Source organism: Leiobunum rupestre, chromosome 1, assembly GCF_980474605.1.
Source record: "Leiobunum rupestre chromosome 1, qqLeiRupe1.1.hap1, whole genome shotgun sequence".
NCBI lineage: Eukaryota > Metazoa > Arthropoda > Arachnida > Opiliones > Sclerosomatidae > Leiobunum > Leiobunum rupestre.
The window spans coordinates 61,614,965-61,629,966 of NC_143384.1; the positions used below are offsets into that span (position 1 = coordinate 61,614,965).

The 15,002-nt window shown below is 37.7% G+C and overlaps 1 protein-coding gene across 1 annotated transcript; it reads left to right on the plus strand.

Moving 5' to 3' along the window:
• Positions 1 to 4,365: 4,365 nt before the first annotated feature.
• LOC149963480 (protein D3-like) lies at positions 4,366 to 10,647 on the plus strand. The gene is made up of 4 exons (XM_090166997.1): positions 4,366 to 4,572; positions 4,633 to 4,756; positions 6,030 to 6,167; positions 10,397 to 10,647. Exons 1-4 carry the CDS (start codon positions 4,366 to 4,368, stop codon positions 10,645 to 10,647), a joined length of 720 nt encoding a protein of 239 aa, XP_090023123.1.
• Positions 10,648 to 15,002: the final 4,355 nt, after the last annotated feature.

The window sequence follows — 15,002 nt, forward strand, 5'->3', positions numbered from 1 at the left end:
GGGGGAGGGGGAAAGAATATGTGAAAGAAGGGCCTTTTCTTCAGTCAGATTCTGTCCTTCCTCGCTTGTATTGTATTTAGTGGCTAAACACAAAAGGAATGAGACGCTTTAAGAGTTCGTCATCACCTTATCTTTGATTAATTCATCGGCATAAAGTGTTTGTCCCATAAAGAGGGAATCATTCGTTCTTTTTATTCTTATGGATATTGTATGTTTAGCTTCTCCAAGATCTTTTACTTCGAGACTCTTGTTTAATTCCTTCTTAAGCCATTCAATCTCTTCATCGTTACCAAAACCGCGGAGGTCGTAAACGTAGGTTGCCACGGGAATTTCTCTTCATGGGTCAGCTCGTGATCGTTTGAATACAAGCGATTTCAAAACTTCGTCTAAATGTCGGTTACTACCAGATTGATGCGATTCATATATACTTTTCTTAAGTTTCCAAACATAATTTATATTTTCCAAATTGGTATCAGTAGGTAAGGCGTTCGGTCGACAGATAAGCAGTGGTAATAAAAAATGATGTATCTTCTAGTTACTGTTGCAATAATTGCTCTTAGATGGCAACACTGCCTCTCTAATGTATCTGTAGAATGCGCTACGACTAAGCTAGTCGACATCGTGAGACCAAAGAATAAAGATTCACTCATTGTTACGTTAACCTGTTTAATCATTTCATAAAGAATATAAAGTATGAAACAGTTACGTTCAACAGCGATTAAAAATGAAATTCTGGTAGCTTTCGCTTGACCTACTGGCACGTAGGCCTTATACGTGTAAAGTAGTCCAATCCGGGCATCTGTGTATTTCCAAGCGCTATAGTCTTGCTCGGTATCGAGGCAATTAATTCACCGAATTCGTTGTATTTGGTCTTGAAAATCCATTTCCCTTTGATTGTTCTTCGTTGCTTAGGTCGGCGAACGAATTCAAATGTGTTGTTTCTCAATAAATGTATCGTTTCTTCTAGCATCGCGTCTTTTCACTCCGTACTGTTTCTCGACGACAAAGCTTGCCGACTAGTTTGCGGATCAACTTTGGTTTGTTCATTTACGTGAATTTGATTCTATGATCGGTCTGTACCAGTAACGTAATCCTGTGTCCACTTCGGTAGTACTATTCTTCTTCTCACTTCTTGTTGCACTTTCTCTCGCAGTCGTTCTTCAAGCGGTTCTTCTTCATTTTCTCAGCGATGTTAATTTTTTGCATTTGCATTTTCTCCAGGCTCTTCTTCATTTTGTACATTTGCGTTTTCTCTAGGCTCTTCTTCATTTCCCGCATTTGAGTTTCCCCCAGGCTCTTCTTCATTTTGTACATTTGCGTTTTCTCTAGGCTCTTCTTAATTTTCCGCATTTGAGTTTTCTCCGGGCTCTTCTTCATTTTGTGCATTTGCATTTTCTCCAGGCTCTTCTTCATTTTGTTCATTTGCGTTTTCTCTAGGCTCTTCTTCATTTTGTACATTTACGTTTTCTCCAGGCTCTTCTTCATTTTGTACATTTGCGTTTTCTCTAGGCTCTTTTTCATTTTCCGCATTTAAGTTTTCTCCAGGCTCTTCTTCATTTTCCGCATTTAAGTTTTCTCCAGGCTCTTCTTCATTTTGTACATTTGCGTTTTCTCCAGGCTCTTCTTCATTTTGTACATTTGCGTTTTCTCCAGGCTCTTTTTCATTTTGTACATTTGTAGTTTCTCTAAGTTGACCAATTTCCATGGAGTGCCGAATCGTGTTTTCAAGAGTTTGTTCATTCATTTCCACTTAAGTTCCTTTAGTTTTCACAAGGAATTTTTTTCTTCAAATTGAACGTCTCTGTTTATGAACCCTTTGTCTGTTTCTGAATTCCACCGTTTATACGCTTTAGTGTGCACATCGCACCCAATTAAAATGCACGTGATTCCCTTAGGTGACAGATTCGATGATCTTCTTTTATTTAAGGCGCATGCCCTACAAACGAATACTCTTAGAAAGCTAATATAAATTGCTTTTCTTTTCCACAGTTCTTAAGGCGTTTTGCCTTTTTTCACTTTGGTTTGGCATCTGCCTCGATTATAAATATAGACAGTATATATTCCTAAGGGGACGAGAAATGGTCTAACTTCCACTGTTTCTCTCACCGACACTCTTTTATTGAAGGAGGGGGGAACAAACGTAGGCTTGTAAGTGCTTCAAGTGACCTTGAAATCTCCCGTTTTTAATGTACGACAGTCTTTATTCAGTTGGGGCCCTAGCATCGATACGAACTCTTGGAGTTGGCCGCAGGGCCGCCTTATCCATAAGTCAGACTAGGCGAAGTGCCTAGGGCCTACGAACATTTTAGGAGACATTAGGGCCCACGATTCCATATAATAGGGCCTACGTAGGTCCGAAAAGTCGGTAACTGAAATGTTTTTGCCTAAGGCCTACGGAAAGGCTAAAACTGCCGTGGTTGGCCGCAATGCAACTGTGGTGTGGTCTAAAACTCATGAGATAGTATTCTCGTCCCCTTAGGGATATATACTATCTATGATGTAAATCGCAACTTTTACGGCGTCCGCCCAAAAACCAGTTGGCATTCCTGACTGAATGAGTATGCATCTTGCGGCGTCTAGTAGTGTTTGATTTGCGCAGTGATATATGGGCAATCTCCTCTCACCGTGAGATCAGTGATAGCAATTGAGAGGAGGTGAGATGCTCTAAGCTTCTAATGGAGCGGAGCGTGAGATGCGTTTCCAAGCTATGAATTTAAGTGAGAGGAGAGTGAGTGGAAATAAAATTTTTCAAAGAATGTATTTGGAGTGTGAGCGAGGTTAATTTAATTAGTGAAATGCGATGAGAGGAGATCAGCTAAAAAGGTAGTTTGCGGTGGTGAGAGGAGGTGAGTTTGAGTTTAGATGTAAGAAAACCAAAACAAAGGAAATATAAAAACATGACCTTCTTGGAAATAATTATGTAACTTTGGCCCAATCGTACAATAACATAATATTCTGACGTTAGAAGTCTATAAAGAAGTTAAAGACAGTAAATATAATGTAGCCACCGTACCAGTGATGGTCGTTGTTCTACCTGTGTGAGAACAGTGTGATAATCTGAGAGGAGGGGAGATGCGCGAAACTTCAAAAGAAGAGGAGCGTGAGAGGAGTTTCACAAAGTACGCATTTCAGAGAGAGGAGATTGAAAGGAGACATTTTATGACTTCCATAAGCGGAAAAGAGCGTGAGATCAGATTTTTCAACAAAACTAGCGGGAGTGTGCGCGAGGTTAGATAAATTAGCGAAATTCGATGAGAGGAGATGAGATAAAAAAGTTAGTTTACGGTGGTTAGAGGAGATGAGTTTGAGTTTAAAATTTTAGAAACGGGAATGAGGTGGAGTGAGAGTTATCACAAAATTTTTAAAAATGCCCATCACTGGATTTGCACGTACCGCAATCCCATTTTGTTGAGGCGTATCGTGAATTGTCAATTGTCTATCGATGCCCTTCAACCTACGCCCCCAACCATGTGAATACTCACTTCCCCCACGTCAAAAATTAACCTTAGGGGAGTGTGAGAAAAGACGAAATAGCAGACGACGTTATGACTTTTCACAAGATAGGGTCAGAATATTTTAACCCATTTACTTTCCAAATTGACCTATTTTCTATAGCGTAATAAGAAGTTAACTCATTCACTATGAACGTCAGACTCCAGTATTTGGTTCCGATGCTTACCTTCACATATTTTATGTTTTGGTTTTCGTAAAATTATACTTCGACTTTCATGAAATTGAAACCCACATTATACGACCCGTGACCTAACTAAAAGGGCCCACCCACCATTTCTCAATAATTTATCAATCAGTGTTTACTTTTTCAAAACAAACAATGATTGCTTTGAAAACGTTTATTACCGGTTTTGCATAAAATGTATTAAAGTTCCGGCTTAAAAGATTAAAAAATTCATTTAAATAAGTTATTATCAAACAGCAAATACGTATAAACAACTTCGCAAGATTTTCCCACGTATAGGTAATTACCCCCTTTAGTTAACGGTTAATTTACCACTACTCGATAAGCAGTTTTGCATCTATTATCATTTTTGTATCGTCGCCAAGGTCGTCACCTTGACCGGGAAATGAAGAGAAAATATAACGTAATGCTTGACAGATATTGAAATGAACCCATACTTCGCTAAAATATTATTTAACGGTTGAAAGAGAGTCAGACATTTAACGAAAGACGTGTTTGTTGACCTTCGCCGTCTTCGCAGTCAAAAAGGAGAGACCAACTGGAAAAGAGAAAGTCTACCGATAGACTGTAAAATTCAAATCTATTTTGAGGAAAGTCACTCGCAGTCGGTGTTCTTGCCAACTCAGTCTTGGAAATACTATTTTAAATATTATTAAACTTAAGACAACATGGAGTCTTGTGGTAAGATTAGTGTGATATTTATTATGTCTGTTCAATTGTGGGTCGTACTGGCCACTGGACCGGGGTACCGTCCATTTAGTCCACCGATGTTCTATCCTGGGCCGGAGAGTACCGAATCGCGAGTCGAATACGCGATGAAATCCGCTGGAATAGTTCCGGATATTTTACCCAATGCACCCAAGCAGTATATGCTGGTAAGTATCAACCAGGAACTTATATTTAGCATATATGAAAAGCATTCATTTTCTTAATAGGTAGAATACTACGGGAGATTTCCGGTTTTGCTGGGAAACAAGCTGAGACCTCATCAAGTGAAGGACAAACCTTTCATCCATTTCGACGCTGACAAAGATGTATTGTACACAGTCACTATGATCGGTAAGTCTAGATCCTAAGCATGCACCTAAAATCCATCTTTTCTGAAGACTGACTACTATGAATGACCGATTTGATAGAAGTTTGATGTTCGTTGCCGTAGCGATGCAAAACCTTCTAGATAATGTTTAACTTTCACAAAATTCCTTGTTAAAATTCAAATATGCAGTTCTTGGTACCGTCACCGGGAAACCTAATAAGCATTTCACTAAAATAACGGTGCGTTCTTGTTTAATGTGTTTCCTATTTCTACAATACTTCTCCAGCTCTCTCACTAAAGAGATCTAATGAATTCATCCATGGGCATTATGGGCTTGACCTATTTCTCTTCATACATCTAATAAACGAAAACGTTTGAGTTGTCCTTCGCAGTTTGGACGCTATTCGGTGGATATTAAATCTAATATTAAATCTTAGACTTATACTTGTTCTAGCTTTTAAGAAATTAACCAACTTTCGTAAAAAAAGTTTGCATGTTTCTCCACAAAACGAAAAAGTTAGTGTCAACATTTGTACTTTTATAGACCAATTCAAAAATCACAGTGAAACAATCATTAAAAAAACATTTTTCGGCGTTATATTTTATTTAAATTAGGTTTGCCAAATTTTTAAACGTCTAAAACTTTTTTAAGCGAATTAAGCACAAACGTCTAATTCTTAAAAAAATCCTTCTTAAAAAATAAGCATGAAAAATATTTTCACAGTTTTTAGACTATTTATAAACCTCTACATTTCAGATTTGTTTCGCCATATGATAAGACTTATCGTATTTAATTTATAATTTTTAATCGCGTTACCCCTGTAAAACGATCTTCTCCTTGTCATATGGGTATCGATATATTCATTCAAGGTAACAGCATGCCTAATTTTTTCAGAATTCCTACATTATACTGATTAGCGCCAAAGGGGAAACCGGTCTACTGTTGAGTTTCTGTTTATATTTCGGGATTCTTGTGTCTCTATATTTCCATTATATTCGTTTTTTCTAGTTTAGTGACGGTGCCAGGTTGTATGCCAGGTAGGCCGTTAAATTTGAAGTCATATTGAAAATACGCGAAAACATGGGAGGAAGTAAATTTTAAATTCATTGAAATTCTGCTGCAATTTATAACAAGGAGAATACAATTTAAAATTTTTAATATTAAACATATTTTTTTAGCTTTAGGAAATTAGAAATGACCCCGAAATCCTTCTATGGGCCCCGAGGTACTTGGCCTAACTTCCCAAAATTTCCAGCTGTCACTACCTTTAGAATTAATTCAATCTTTTGGTTTAGATCCTGACGCTCCGAGCAGACAAAACCCGAATATCAGCGAAGTACTCCACTTTTTAGTGGGAAATGTGCCCGGAAACAATGTTCACGGAGGTGACATGCGGGCGGAATACCTGGGAGCTCAGCCTCCCAAAGACTCAGGTCAGATGACATTTTCTAGATTTGAGAATAATAAACATTAGCACATATAGTTGATTTAATTCGAAGATATCTATTTTGGGCAAACATAAATATTATATGGTATCTATGGCCACAAATGCTATTAGCTTTTTCATGAAGTATGTTACAGAATTGCACAAAAAATAGACAGCAAAGTAAAATATGTTATTTAAAAATTCTACCGTTTTGGAGAAATCTACTGTTGGTTATCGTGTCAGAACAAATACAAGAACGATTTCGAGTGTGCAAAGATTTTTAGAAACTAGATAATGGCCAACACCATTAGTCTTCATGATTTGATACAGTAATTGACAATTTTTAGTTAAGTTGATCATATTGGCGTTCCAAGAATCTCACGGAACATACCACCGATGTATTTAAACCTTTCATCTGAAAAGGATTGAGAGTTATTTATAGTTAATAAAATGGCGATGAGTTCGATAAACATTGTCTTCCAAGCAAAGCAGCACGGGCTCGTCTCATAATTTAGGATAAATAACGAGTTTAGAACCGTGTCCTTACAATACAAGTGAGCCCAAATCGAGATAATCCTAACTTTCAAAAAAGTATACGCTGGAACCAAATCTACTTGAACAACGTAAAAACAGTTCAGCCCGATCGGCGACGTATTTTGATTGCTGGGACGAGGCTGAACCCATAGAAAACTCATAGGTAACTAAAATGCTGCCGCCTACGGCCGAGCTTGACGCCAGTTCGCCTTGAACCTTCAGCCAATGAGAGGCCGTAGAGTGGTTCCGCCAAGGAGGATAATAATCCTCCTTGGATCCGCTACTATAGCGGGAGATAGGTGACGTCATTCTCTCTGGTGACATTAAATTCTTGGCAGAACCACTCTTTGAGCTCTGATTGGCTGAGATCTGGCTATCGTCTGCCACGGCGTTTGGCCCATTTGCCAGTTACACGGCAGCATTCTAGTTACCTATGAGATTTCTATGGCTGAAAAAGATCGGTGGTCACATGATTTGGTTATTTTCTGTCGTATGGTTAAAGTATTTGAGCGCGCGCTTTATTTTTCATTTTCAACGCGCGTGCACAATCGCGCGAGCCACAATCTAGTAATATATCAAGAGCGCGCGCCCATAAAATTAACTCTTTTGTACATGTGTTTGTCGATATTATATTTCAGAAACACCTATTGGTGGACCTTAAAATTCATTTTGCGCGGGAAAATAAACTTCCATATTGGGTTATAAAAGCAAATAAATAAGCCTGCTATACCATTAACCAAGAATCTAAGGGGACTCACTGTTCATGCTTTATATGAAAAAAAAAACGGATAATTTTGGTTCAATGTGGACAAAACTTGGCGTTGCTGAAGTCGATTTCCGACGTAGTTTCTTAGAGGAGCTGGAGCGTTCACGTTCATTTTTGACAAAATGGTGCCGTTGTTGTCGGTTAAATGATTAGGCTTAGTTTTAGACCTTTTATTTGGAAATTGGGCCCTTAAAAGTTTAAGTAATGGTAATTAACCATTCTGTTAAGTAAAAATAATAAACAGTAAGCCGCATATAGCTGAGGTTTTTAAACTAATTAATTGGAATCCATTTCATTTCTAAACTTAATGAACTAAGCCTAACCTAACTTTATCGCACGTCCGGTCGTCTAAGCCCCGACTAAGATTCTCGTTGTGATAGTTGAACAGAATTCTTGAGGCGCTTCAAAGCGACTGATGTACCCAAGTTAGCCTTTCGATTTAGGCCACGCGTACCGTGTCAAAATATCGGGAACAATGAGTTCCCTTTAATTCTTGGTCCATGGCTATACCTCTTGATGTAAAGATAGTGTCGGGCGCAAAAACGTATTTTTGTAATCGGTCAATAGTTCTTTCTATAATAAAATAGAATCAAAACATACATTATAAAAGTTGTATTTTTGTTGGCACGCGCTGTTCTATTTTTAATATAAATTTATTCTCGCAATTTTCCACGCGATCTCTAAAATAAAAAAATAGCACGCGCTCTAATCTTTCACAGTACAATAAAACTAACATAAACACGTGACCTCCCGTACTTACAAGAATCTCCGATTGCTCCTGCCGTCATTTTTATCTCAATATTTACATTTTAGGTGTTGAAGACTCGATTTATCTCTAAGAACTCTTCTAATCTCTAGGTATATCTTCATTTGTATTGGCTGTATCGATGTAGGCTGATAATGAAGTACAATCATTTATCTTTAGGTTTTCGTTTTGGCGTGAACGTCGCGCGCCATCTAGTGTATACCATGAGATAGTGAATTCACCAACAATGACGATAGTGAGTCCTAGGATGAGACGAGTCCAATGCAAAATTATCTAGTTATGGACAAAAGTAAATAGGGGAGAAAGTCTGGCACTTGGGTCCAACCGCACGACGTCTTATTTGAGGGGTAAAATTTTTGGGCTTTGGAAATGACTTCCCTCTCGCCTCTTTACAGGGACACAAAGGTATCAGTTGTACTCCGCCACGATGAAAAATAGTTCTCTATAAAATAAGTGAATATAAAAATTTTGCTTTCGATAATTTGGTTAATTTAGTTCCTAAATAAAGTAGATACATGATAGAAACTAAAATGCGACATTTTAAAAATAATAACACGACTTTTGAAAAGAAATAAACCGTAACTAGAAAAATGCTCACTTAAATCGTGGAAAGCGTGGCACCATCTATGAGCAGAGATTGGGATAATTGATATATCTAATATGTTAAGGCCTAACAATTTGCAAGTGTAAATGAAATAATAAATATAGCTACGAGCTTTTTTTGTTTATTTTACAATTGATATAGTAATTATTAATTAAAATCAACCGTTATCGAAGGAAATAATGGTCAGCATTTGACAGAGAGACTATTTGAAATCGCGAGGCGATGACATGGTTGCCAGGGAATAAAATTCAAAATTTTCATCTTGAGCGCGGACCGGAATACCACAATCCACAAATGCACTACTTCGCACGTAATGTGCTATCCTTATTGGTTAGAAATATCACGTGATCACTAGCTCTTTAAAAAGGGTGTCAAGCATGGTGTAAGGTATAATCTGAAGGCAATGATAGACTTTATCCCCCTATTTACTTTTGGTTCTGGATGAGCCCCTGCATCCCAAAATGAGACGCACGAAAAAACCCCAATAAAATTCGAGTCTGACTCAGAGCCCGAAATTTGGTGGTGTTACCTGAGTCTGAGGCGAATTCCTTCAAAAAAATCGTTGCGAAAGTGAGTTAAAGACTACGCAGTTAAATGGTCAGATTTCAAACTTAAACTTATTTATTGTGGTTTTAAAGGGGTTTGAAAATTCGAATACATAGGAGAAACTCTTATGAGGACCAGCTAGTATTTTTTATCTCTTTGTTGACAGAATGACTACCAGGTCACATTCATAGCAATATCATAGCTACAAATTTAAGATTTCTATTTTCACAACGATGGCGATGAAAATCCCATTCAACCATTCAAAACGCGTTATTGTTTTCCAAATTTAAGAAAAGGTTCCTTCAGAAATGAAGCCGGTGTTTATATCGATCGACTTTTATTTGCGATTTAATAATTTGTCATTATTTTGCTGAAGTAAGCGTCATTTTTCATTACGAAGGCGTTTTAATTTTCAATAGGTCTTGACTGGCGAAGGAGATATCTCGTCATATTTACCTAGACGCAGGGTTGGCATAGAACCAGCCATACCGCATATAGCCTCCTGGATAAATCCGGTTATAGCCACTTGAAAAAATCCAGATTTTTTTGACTTTTTATAAAAAAATTACAATAAGAATATTTTAGTAAATTAATAGTTTTTATTTAGAACTTTAGTTTTTTTTGTTTCATATTTAGAAACCGGTTTACTTTTACCCGTTTTTCGGTAGGATTAAAGTTCCAAAGTTCGCTGCCTCGCTTCTGTCGGTGCGTCATACACAAAAACTAGGGGGAATTTCCTGAGGAAATCAAAATAATTCAGTTATTTTATATAGTTATTTCGCTTTATTTGTTTAGTATGTTATTTACGACAATAACTGCAGACAATTTCTACTTACATAAGTAAAAGGTACTGTTTATATTTTAGCCTGTTATAACCGAAAAAAACGGATATAGCCAATTAAAACCACTGGTCTGGATTTTTTCAAAAAAGCCGGCTTTCTTCCAACCCTGCCTAGACGTTACACACAAGGTGTATAACGTACAAATTTTTACATTTGATTTTTAATTCTTTTTGGACAGGTCCACATCGTTACATTTTTTTCGTGTTCAAACAACCAAAAATGATCACGTTCGAGGAGGAGAAAATCTCGTCTTCGGAAGGGGATACGTCCAAAAGGCTCAACTTCAAAATTAAGGATTTCGCCGAGAAATACGAACTTGGAGACCCCATCGCTGGAAACTTCTACTACTCATCATTCGATCATTACGATGGCGCTCCCTGGAGACCCATTTACTACAAACCCATGAATTACAACCCATATTGGTGGTAGACAATCCATGTTGGGGTATACCACGAAATATGAGGAGAGGCTTTAAATTATTAAATAAATCGCTCTGTAATCACCAAGTAATCGTTGTAGTTGTTGCGTGATCATTACGTAATCCAAACTAAATAACCTCGTTATCATTTTGCATTTGCAGTAATTGATCTGTAATCGCTGTTTTAGATTACTGATTACGTAATCGGTGTAGAGAAAACAAAGGCTAGCACCTCGGCCGTAACCAACTTCTGCAACAATTTGAAGTCGAAGGAACACATTATTATGGTGATTTACAAGCTTTCATTTAATCTCTTCGAAAAACATTTTTAAATCTTGGTTTTCAGTAGCGCTTTAATGTGTTTACTCATAGACGCAAAATGTTTTTTTGCCTCACTGCTTGAAAAAAAATCAGTTCTCCTCAATGTTCTAGTTAACTCCATTGAGATAACTGTATCAATGCTAATGAAACGAAGTTTATATAAAATAAAAACAAAACGCTGTCGATGATTTGGAAAATAAATATTATATTTTAGCTCTGGTTTGATTATATTGACAAAAGGAATAACGGGTATATTTTGGTTTTTAGAGTTTTAAAGTTGGTTTTTTTTCAATTAAAATTTTCATGCTTTTACATACAATCCCAATTGGGGATTTGTATGTATTAGATTTACAAATGGTGTAGCAGATGCTGCCGCAGAATTCTTCAAAAGAGCGGAGTCTTCTTTGTTGTGAAAGAGAGGCTCGCTCATAAATGAGCCTTTATCTAGATAAAATATTGAGCAAAAAGAGATGAGTTTTTGATATCACCAGATAGGTGCCATTTTGTACCACACATGGGCAAAATAGCTGCCCTCCACCATCCATCCCTCTGCCCTCCGGAGCGAACGTACGTACTCCTTCATTCATCCATCCGCCCTCCATAACTAATATCTGCCCTCCATCCTCTACCCCTCCGCCCTCCAGAGGGTAGATCTACACTCCGCCTAATACCCTCAGTACTCCAGTGAGTAGAGCTACACTCCGTCATATACCCCTCCGCCCTCCGTAGCTAAATCTGCCCTCCATCCTCCACCCCTCCGCCCTCCGGAGCGAAGATACGCACTCCGTCATTCATCCCTCCACCCTCCGTAGCTATATGATATGCCCTCCATCCTTTACCCCTCCGCCCCCCGGAGCGAAGACACGCACACCGTCAATCATACCTCTTTCCTCCAGAGTCTAGAAATACACTCCGTCAAATTCCCCTCCGCCCTCCGGAGCGAAGATCCATCCTATGCCCTCCAAAGCTAAGATTTGCCCTCCACCCTCCACCCTTGAGAGAGTAGATCTGCACTACGTTATTACGAGTTAATCTGAAATTGATTTCTACTAAACCCTAAAGTGTATATTGTAGTTCTTCCAAAAACACAGTTCAATTGGTTGGTTTGACGTTTACTACATTAAGCCCCATTTTCATGCTCGCTGGTAGCGTGTAAAAATCGACAAAATCCGCTTCAGCTACACACTTTTTGACTTTCCGCGTCGATCTGTTTCAAACAGATATTTTAGGTTTCTTTTCATGCTAGCGAGTGGCGGAAGCGAATTTAGACGATTTTTACCCGCTACCAGCGAGCATGAAAATGGGGCTTTAAGGAGTAAGCGTTTTATAAATTATGGCTTAAGGGCCGTGAACAGACTACATTTTCTCGTGCGCGTCCTACACATGCCAATTTTTTTTGGCAAGAGACCATACTGCCACTCAAGGTAGTCAAGCTGTCTGTCGTCAAAAGGTTGGCATAAGTAGGATGGGAGAGGTTGAAATTCGCGCACGAGAAAACTTTGTAACTATTCTAGGCCTTTAAGCTGTATTTAAGGCACTTTTTTTAACGAACACGTTGAGAGAACATCTCCGTTCGTAAACTTTACACATTACAAGGCGTAACACGAATAGTCCAAGAGCCTATGACAAAAGAAGTGACTGATACAATACACGGTAGTCTTTGAATTACCATTACGAAGGGTAACCAAGAAATGTTTGTCTTACGGGCCGGACTGCGGGTTTTTCACCATGGCAACCAAAAACATTTTCAACAACAAAAATTTCCTAGGGGATTTTACATGGGAAATCAACAGAATGTAAGGGTTCCCCCCCCCTCTTTGAAATTTTTAAAAAATTCAGACAAAATTGTTTTTGCTCCAAATTGTTTCAAAACTTTGTAATTAACTAAAATCAAGTAAATAATGCTAAATCTCAGTAAAATTATGAAATTGCGATTGAAATTTCACTGCTTTTTTGAAATTCCACAAATCACACGATGTTGCCTAAATTTACTAAAATGGTGTAAATTTCATGAAATTTAGTTAAATGCGTCGCTTTGGAACCATTTGGAACAAAAATATTTTGTCTGATTTCAAATTTCGTGATTTTCATCGTCTTTTCGCGCCATCTAGGAACCGAAATTGGAATCTATTTTTTAATTTCAAGTTGTCATGAGATTAATTACTGAATACAGCTGAATTATTTTGTTAAAGAAAGTTCGATAATGGAAGCTCCAAATATTTTAAATAGCCCAAGAGGTTATTATAAAAAGCATGATTAAGGTTTATTGTTAAGAAGTAAAGAGAAATACATAATTTTAAACGTTTATAGCTCATTAAGACAACATTAGCCCCAAGAAAGCGTGGTAACTATTTTAAAAGAAACGGCCAATTTAACTGGTAAGACGGAGAAATAAATTTACAAAATTAAATATTTCTACATACTATTTTAAATTTAAGAATGATAGGAATGCCTTACCTTTCAAATTTGCTCGCCCCCACAATTATGAAATTTAAAAATAAAGATTCCAATTTTGGTTTCTAGATGACGCTAAAAGACGACGAAAAGAGCAATATTCGAATTTGACCGTAAAATGGCTAATTTCAAATTTCACGCGGTGGAATGACCGGAAACGATATGAGGCATCCTTGCGCCGATTGTACTATATATTTTGTCTTTCTTAGCCTGTAATTGACTATAGGGAAAACAGATTTATAAAACTTAATTGAACGACTTAACCGGTGAATTTGGCTCGGTTAGGGCCAATGTAGAAGTATAAACAAGCATCACGCTAAAGTAAAAGTATGTTATAAAAGAATGTAAAAGCGACATGTTATAGGCATTCTTTAAGCCATTCAGATCAATTTTTGCTGGACAATATCACATGAATTATCAAAAATGCAACTTCATAACGTCTATCCTTCAGCCAAACTGTCCACCCTTATTAAAAAGCCCTGTTAACCTCTGTGAAAATGGACTATCTAGGTGAGCACTGTTATATTTGCGTTAATCTAATTACTCTTGAGAATGAGTTTAACATTAACTAAATGAATTAAATGAGAGTCAAACAGTATTACAGAAACTAACGATTTAATAAGGCTATTAACGAAAGAGATTAACATTTACCTCGAGCATTGTTACAGCTTTTTCATACAGCGAGGTAATAATGAGATATTCGCGCGCATTAGGGGTCACAGGTGTAAATACACGGGCGTTTAGAAATAGCGGCGATGGCGCCATCTAGAGATCATAATCAGAACATAACAAGCACAAAGCACACCCCAGCCCATCAGTGTTCTCCCGTCCATCCCTCCCATTACGCAATAATCCCTCCGCCTTTACCCTCCGTCCTCCATATTAAAATATAGCCCTCCATATTCTACCCTCCACCCTCCCGAATACGATTTAAACCCGGCGTTTTCTACCCTCAACCCTCCATTGAAACCTTGAGCCCTCCATATTCTCTCCTCCACCCTCCCGAATACGATTTAACCTCTCCGTTTTCGACCCTCCACCCTCCTCAATAAAATGCAGCCCCTCCATTTTCTGCCCTCCGCCCTCTATTCTTATTACAAGAGGGATGGCTTCTACCCTCTAACCTCCGACATATATCGGAGGGTCCCTCCGGAGTTTTGCCCATGTATGATTTGTACAAGCTGTGACCATTATTGGTCGTCAGTTCATTTTTTTTTGCTTCTAGTTACAACAAGGAGAGTACATTTGAATTTGATATTTTATAAATGGCCAGCCCAAGAGTCGATTTCTTGTATATAGCCTAGGTGAGCTACGTGTATAACACTATTTTTCGAAAAGTAGAAATTATATAACAGATCTTTTAATAATTTCCTAGCTAAACAGGCCAATCTCTTTCAAAATGACCACATACCGCTAATTCAATAGGATTAGCCATCTATTTTTTTTCATTTTGTGCTCAGTCCTATTTGATTGGTACTTTGGTTTTCGAAATAAAGCTAAGATAGCCTACGTGAAGATAATATACTTCCAAATATAGTAAGTCTTTAACTGACCTATTTACAAAATCAATGAGATATAGTTAATTAACTAT

What these genes read in the sequence shown, in the direction of transcription:
- LOC149963480 (XM_090166997.1), top strand. Translation starts at nt 4,366, where the DNA reads ATGGAGTCTTGTGGTAAGATTAGTGTGATATTTATTATGTCTGTTCAA. An exon ending in GTACACAGTCACTATGATCG is followed by an intron (nt 4,757 to 6,029) that starts GTAAGTCTAGAT and finishes CTTTTGGTTTAG; the next exon opens with ATCCTGACGCTCCGAGCAGA. An exon ending in TCAGCCTCCCAAAGACTCAG is followed by an intron (nt 6,168 to 10,396) that starts GTCAGATGACAT and finishes CTTTTTGGACAG; the next exon opens with GTCCACATCGTTACATTTTT.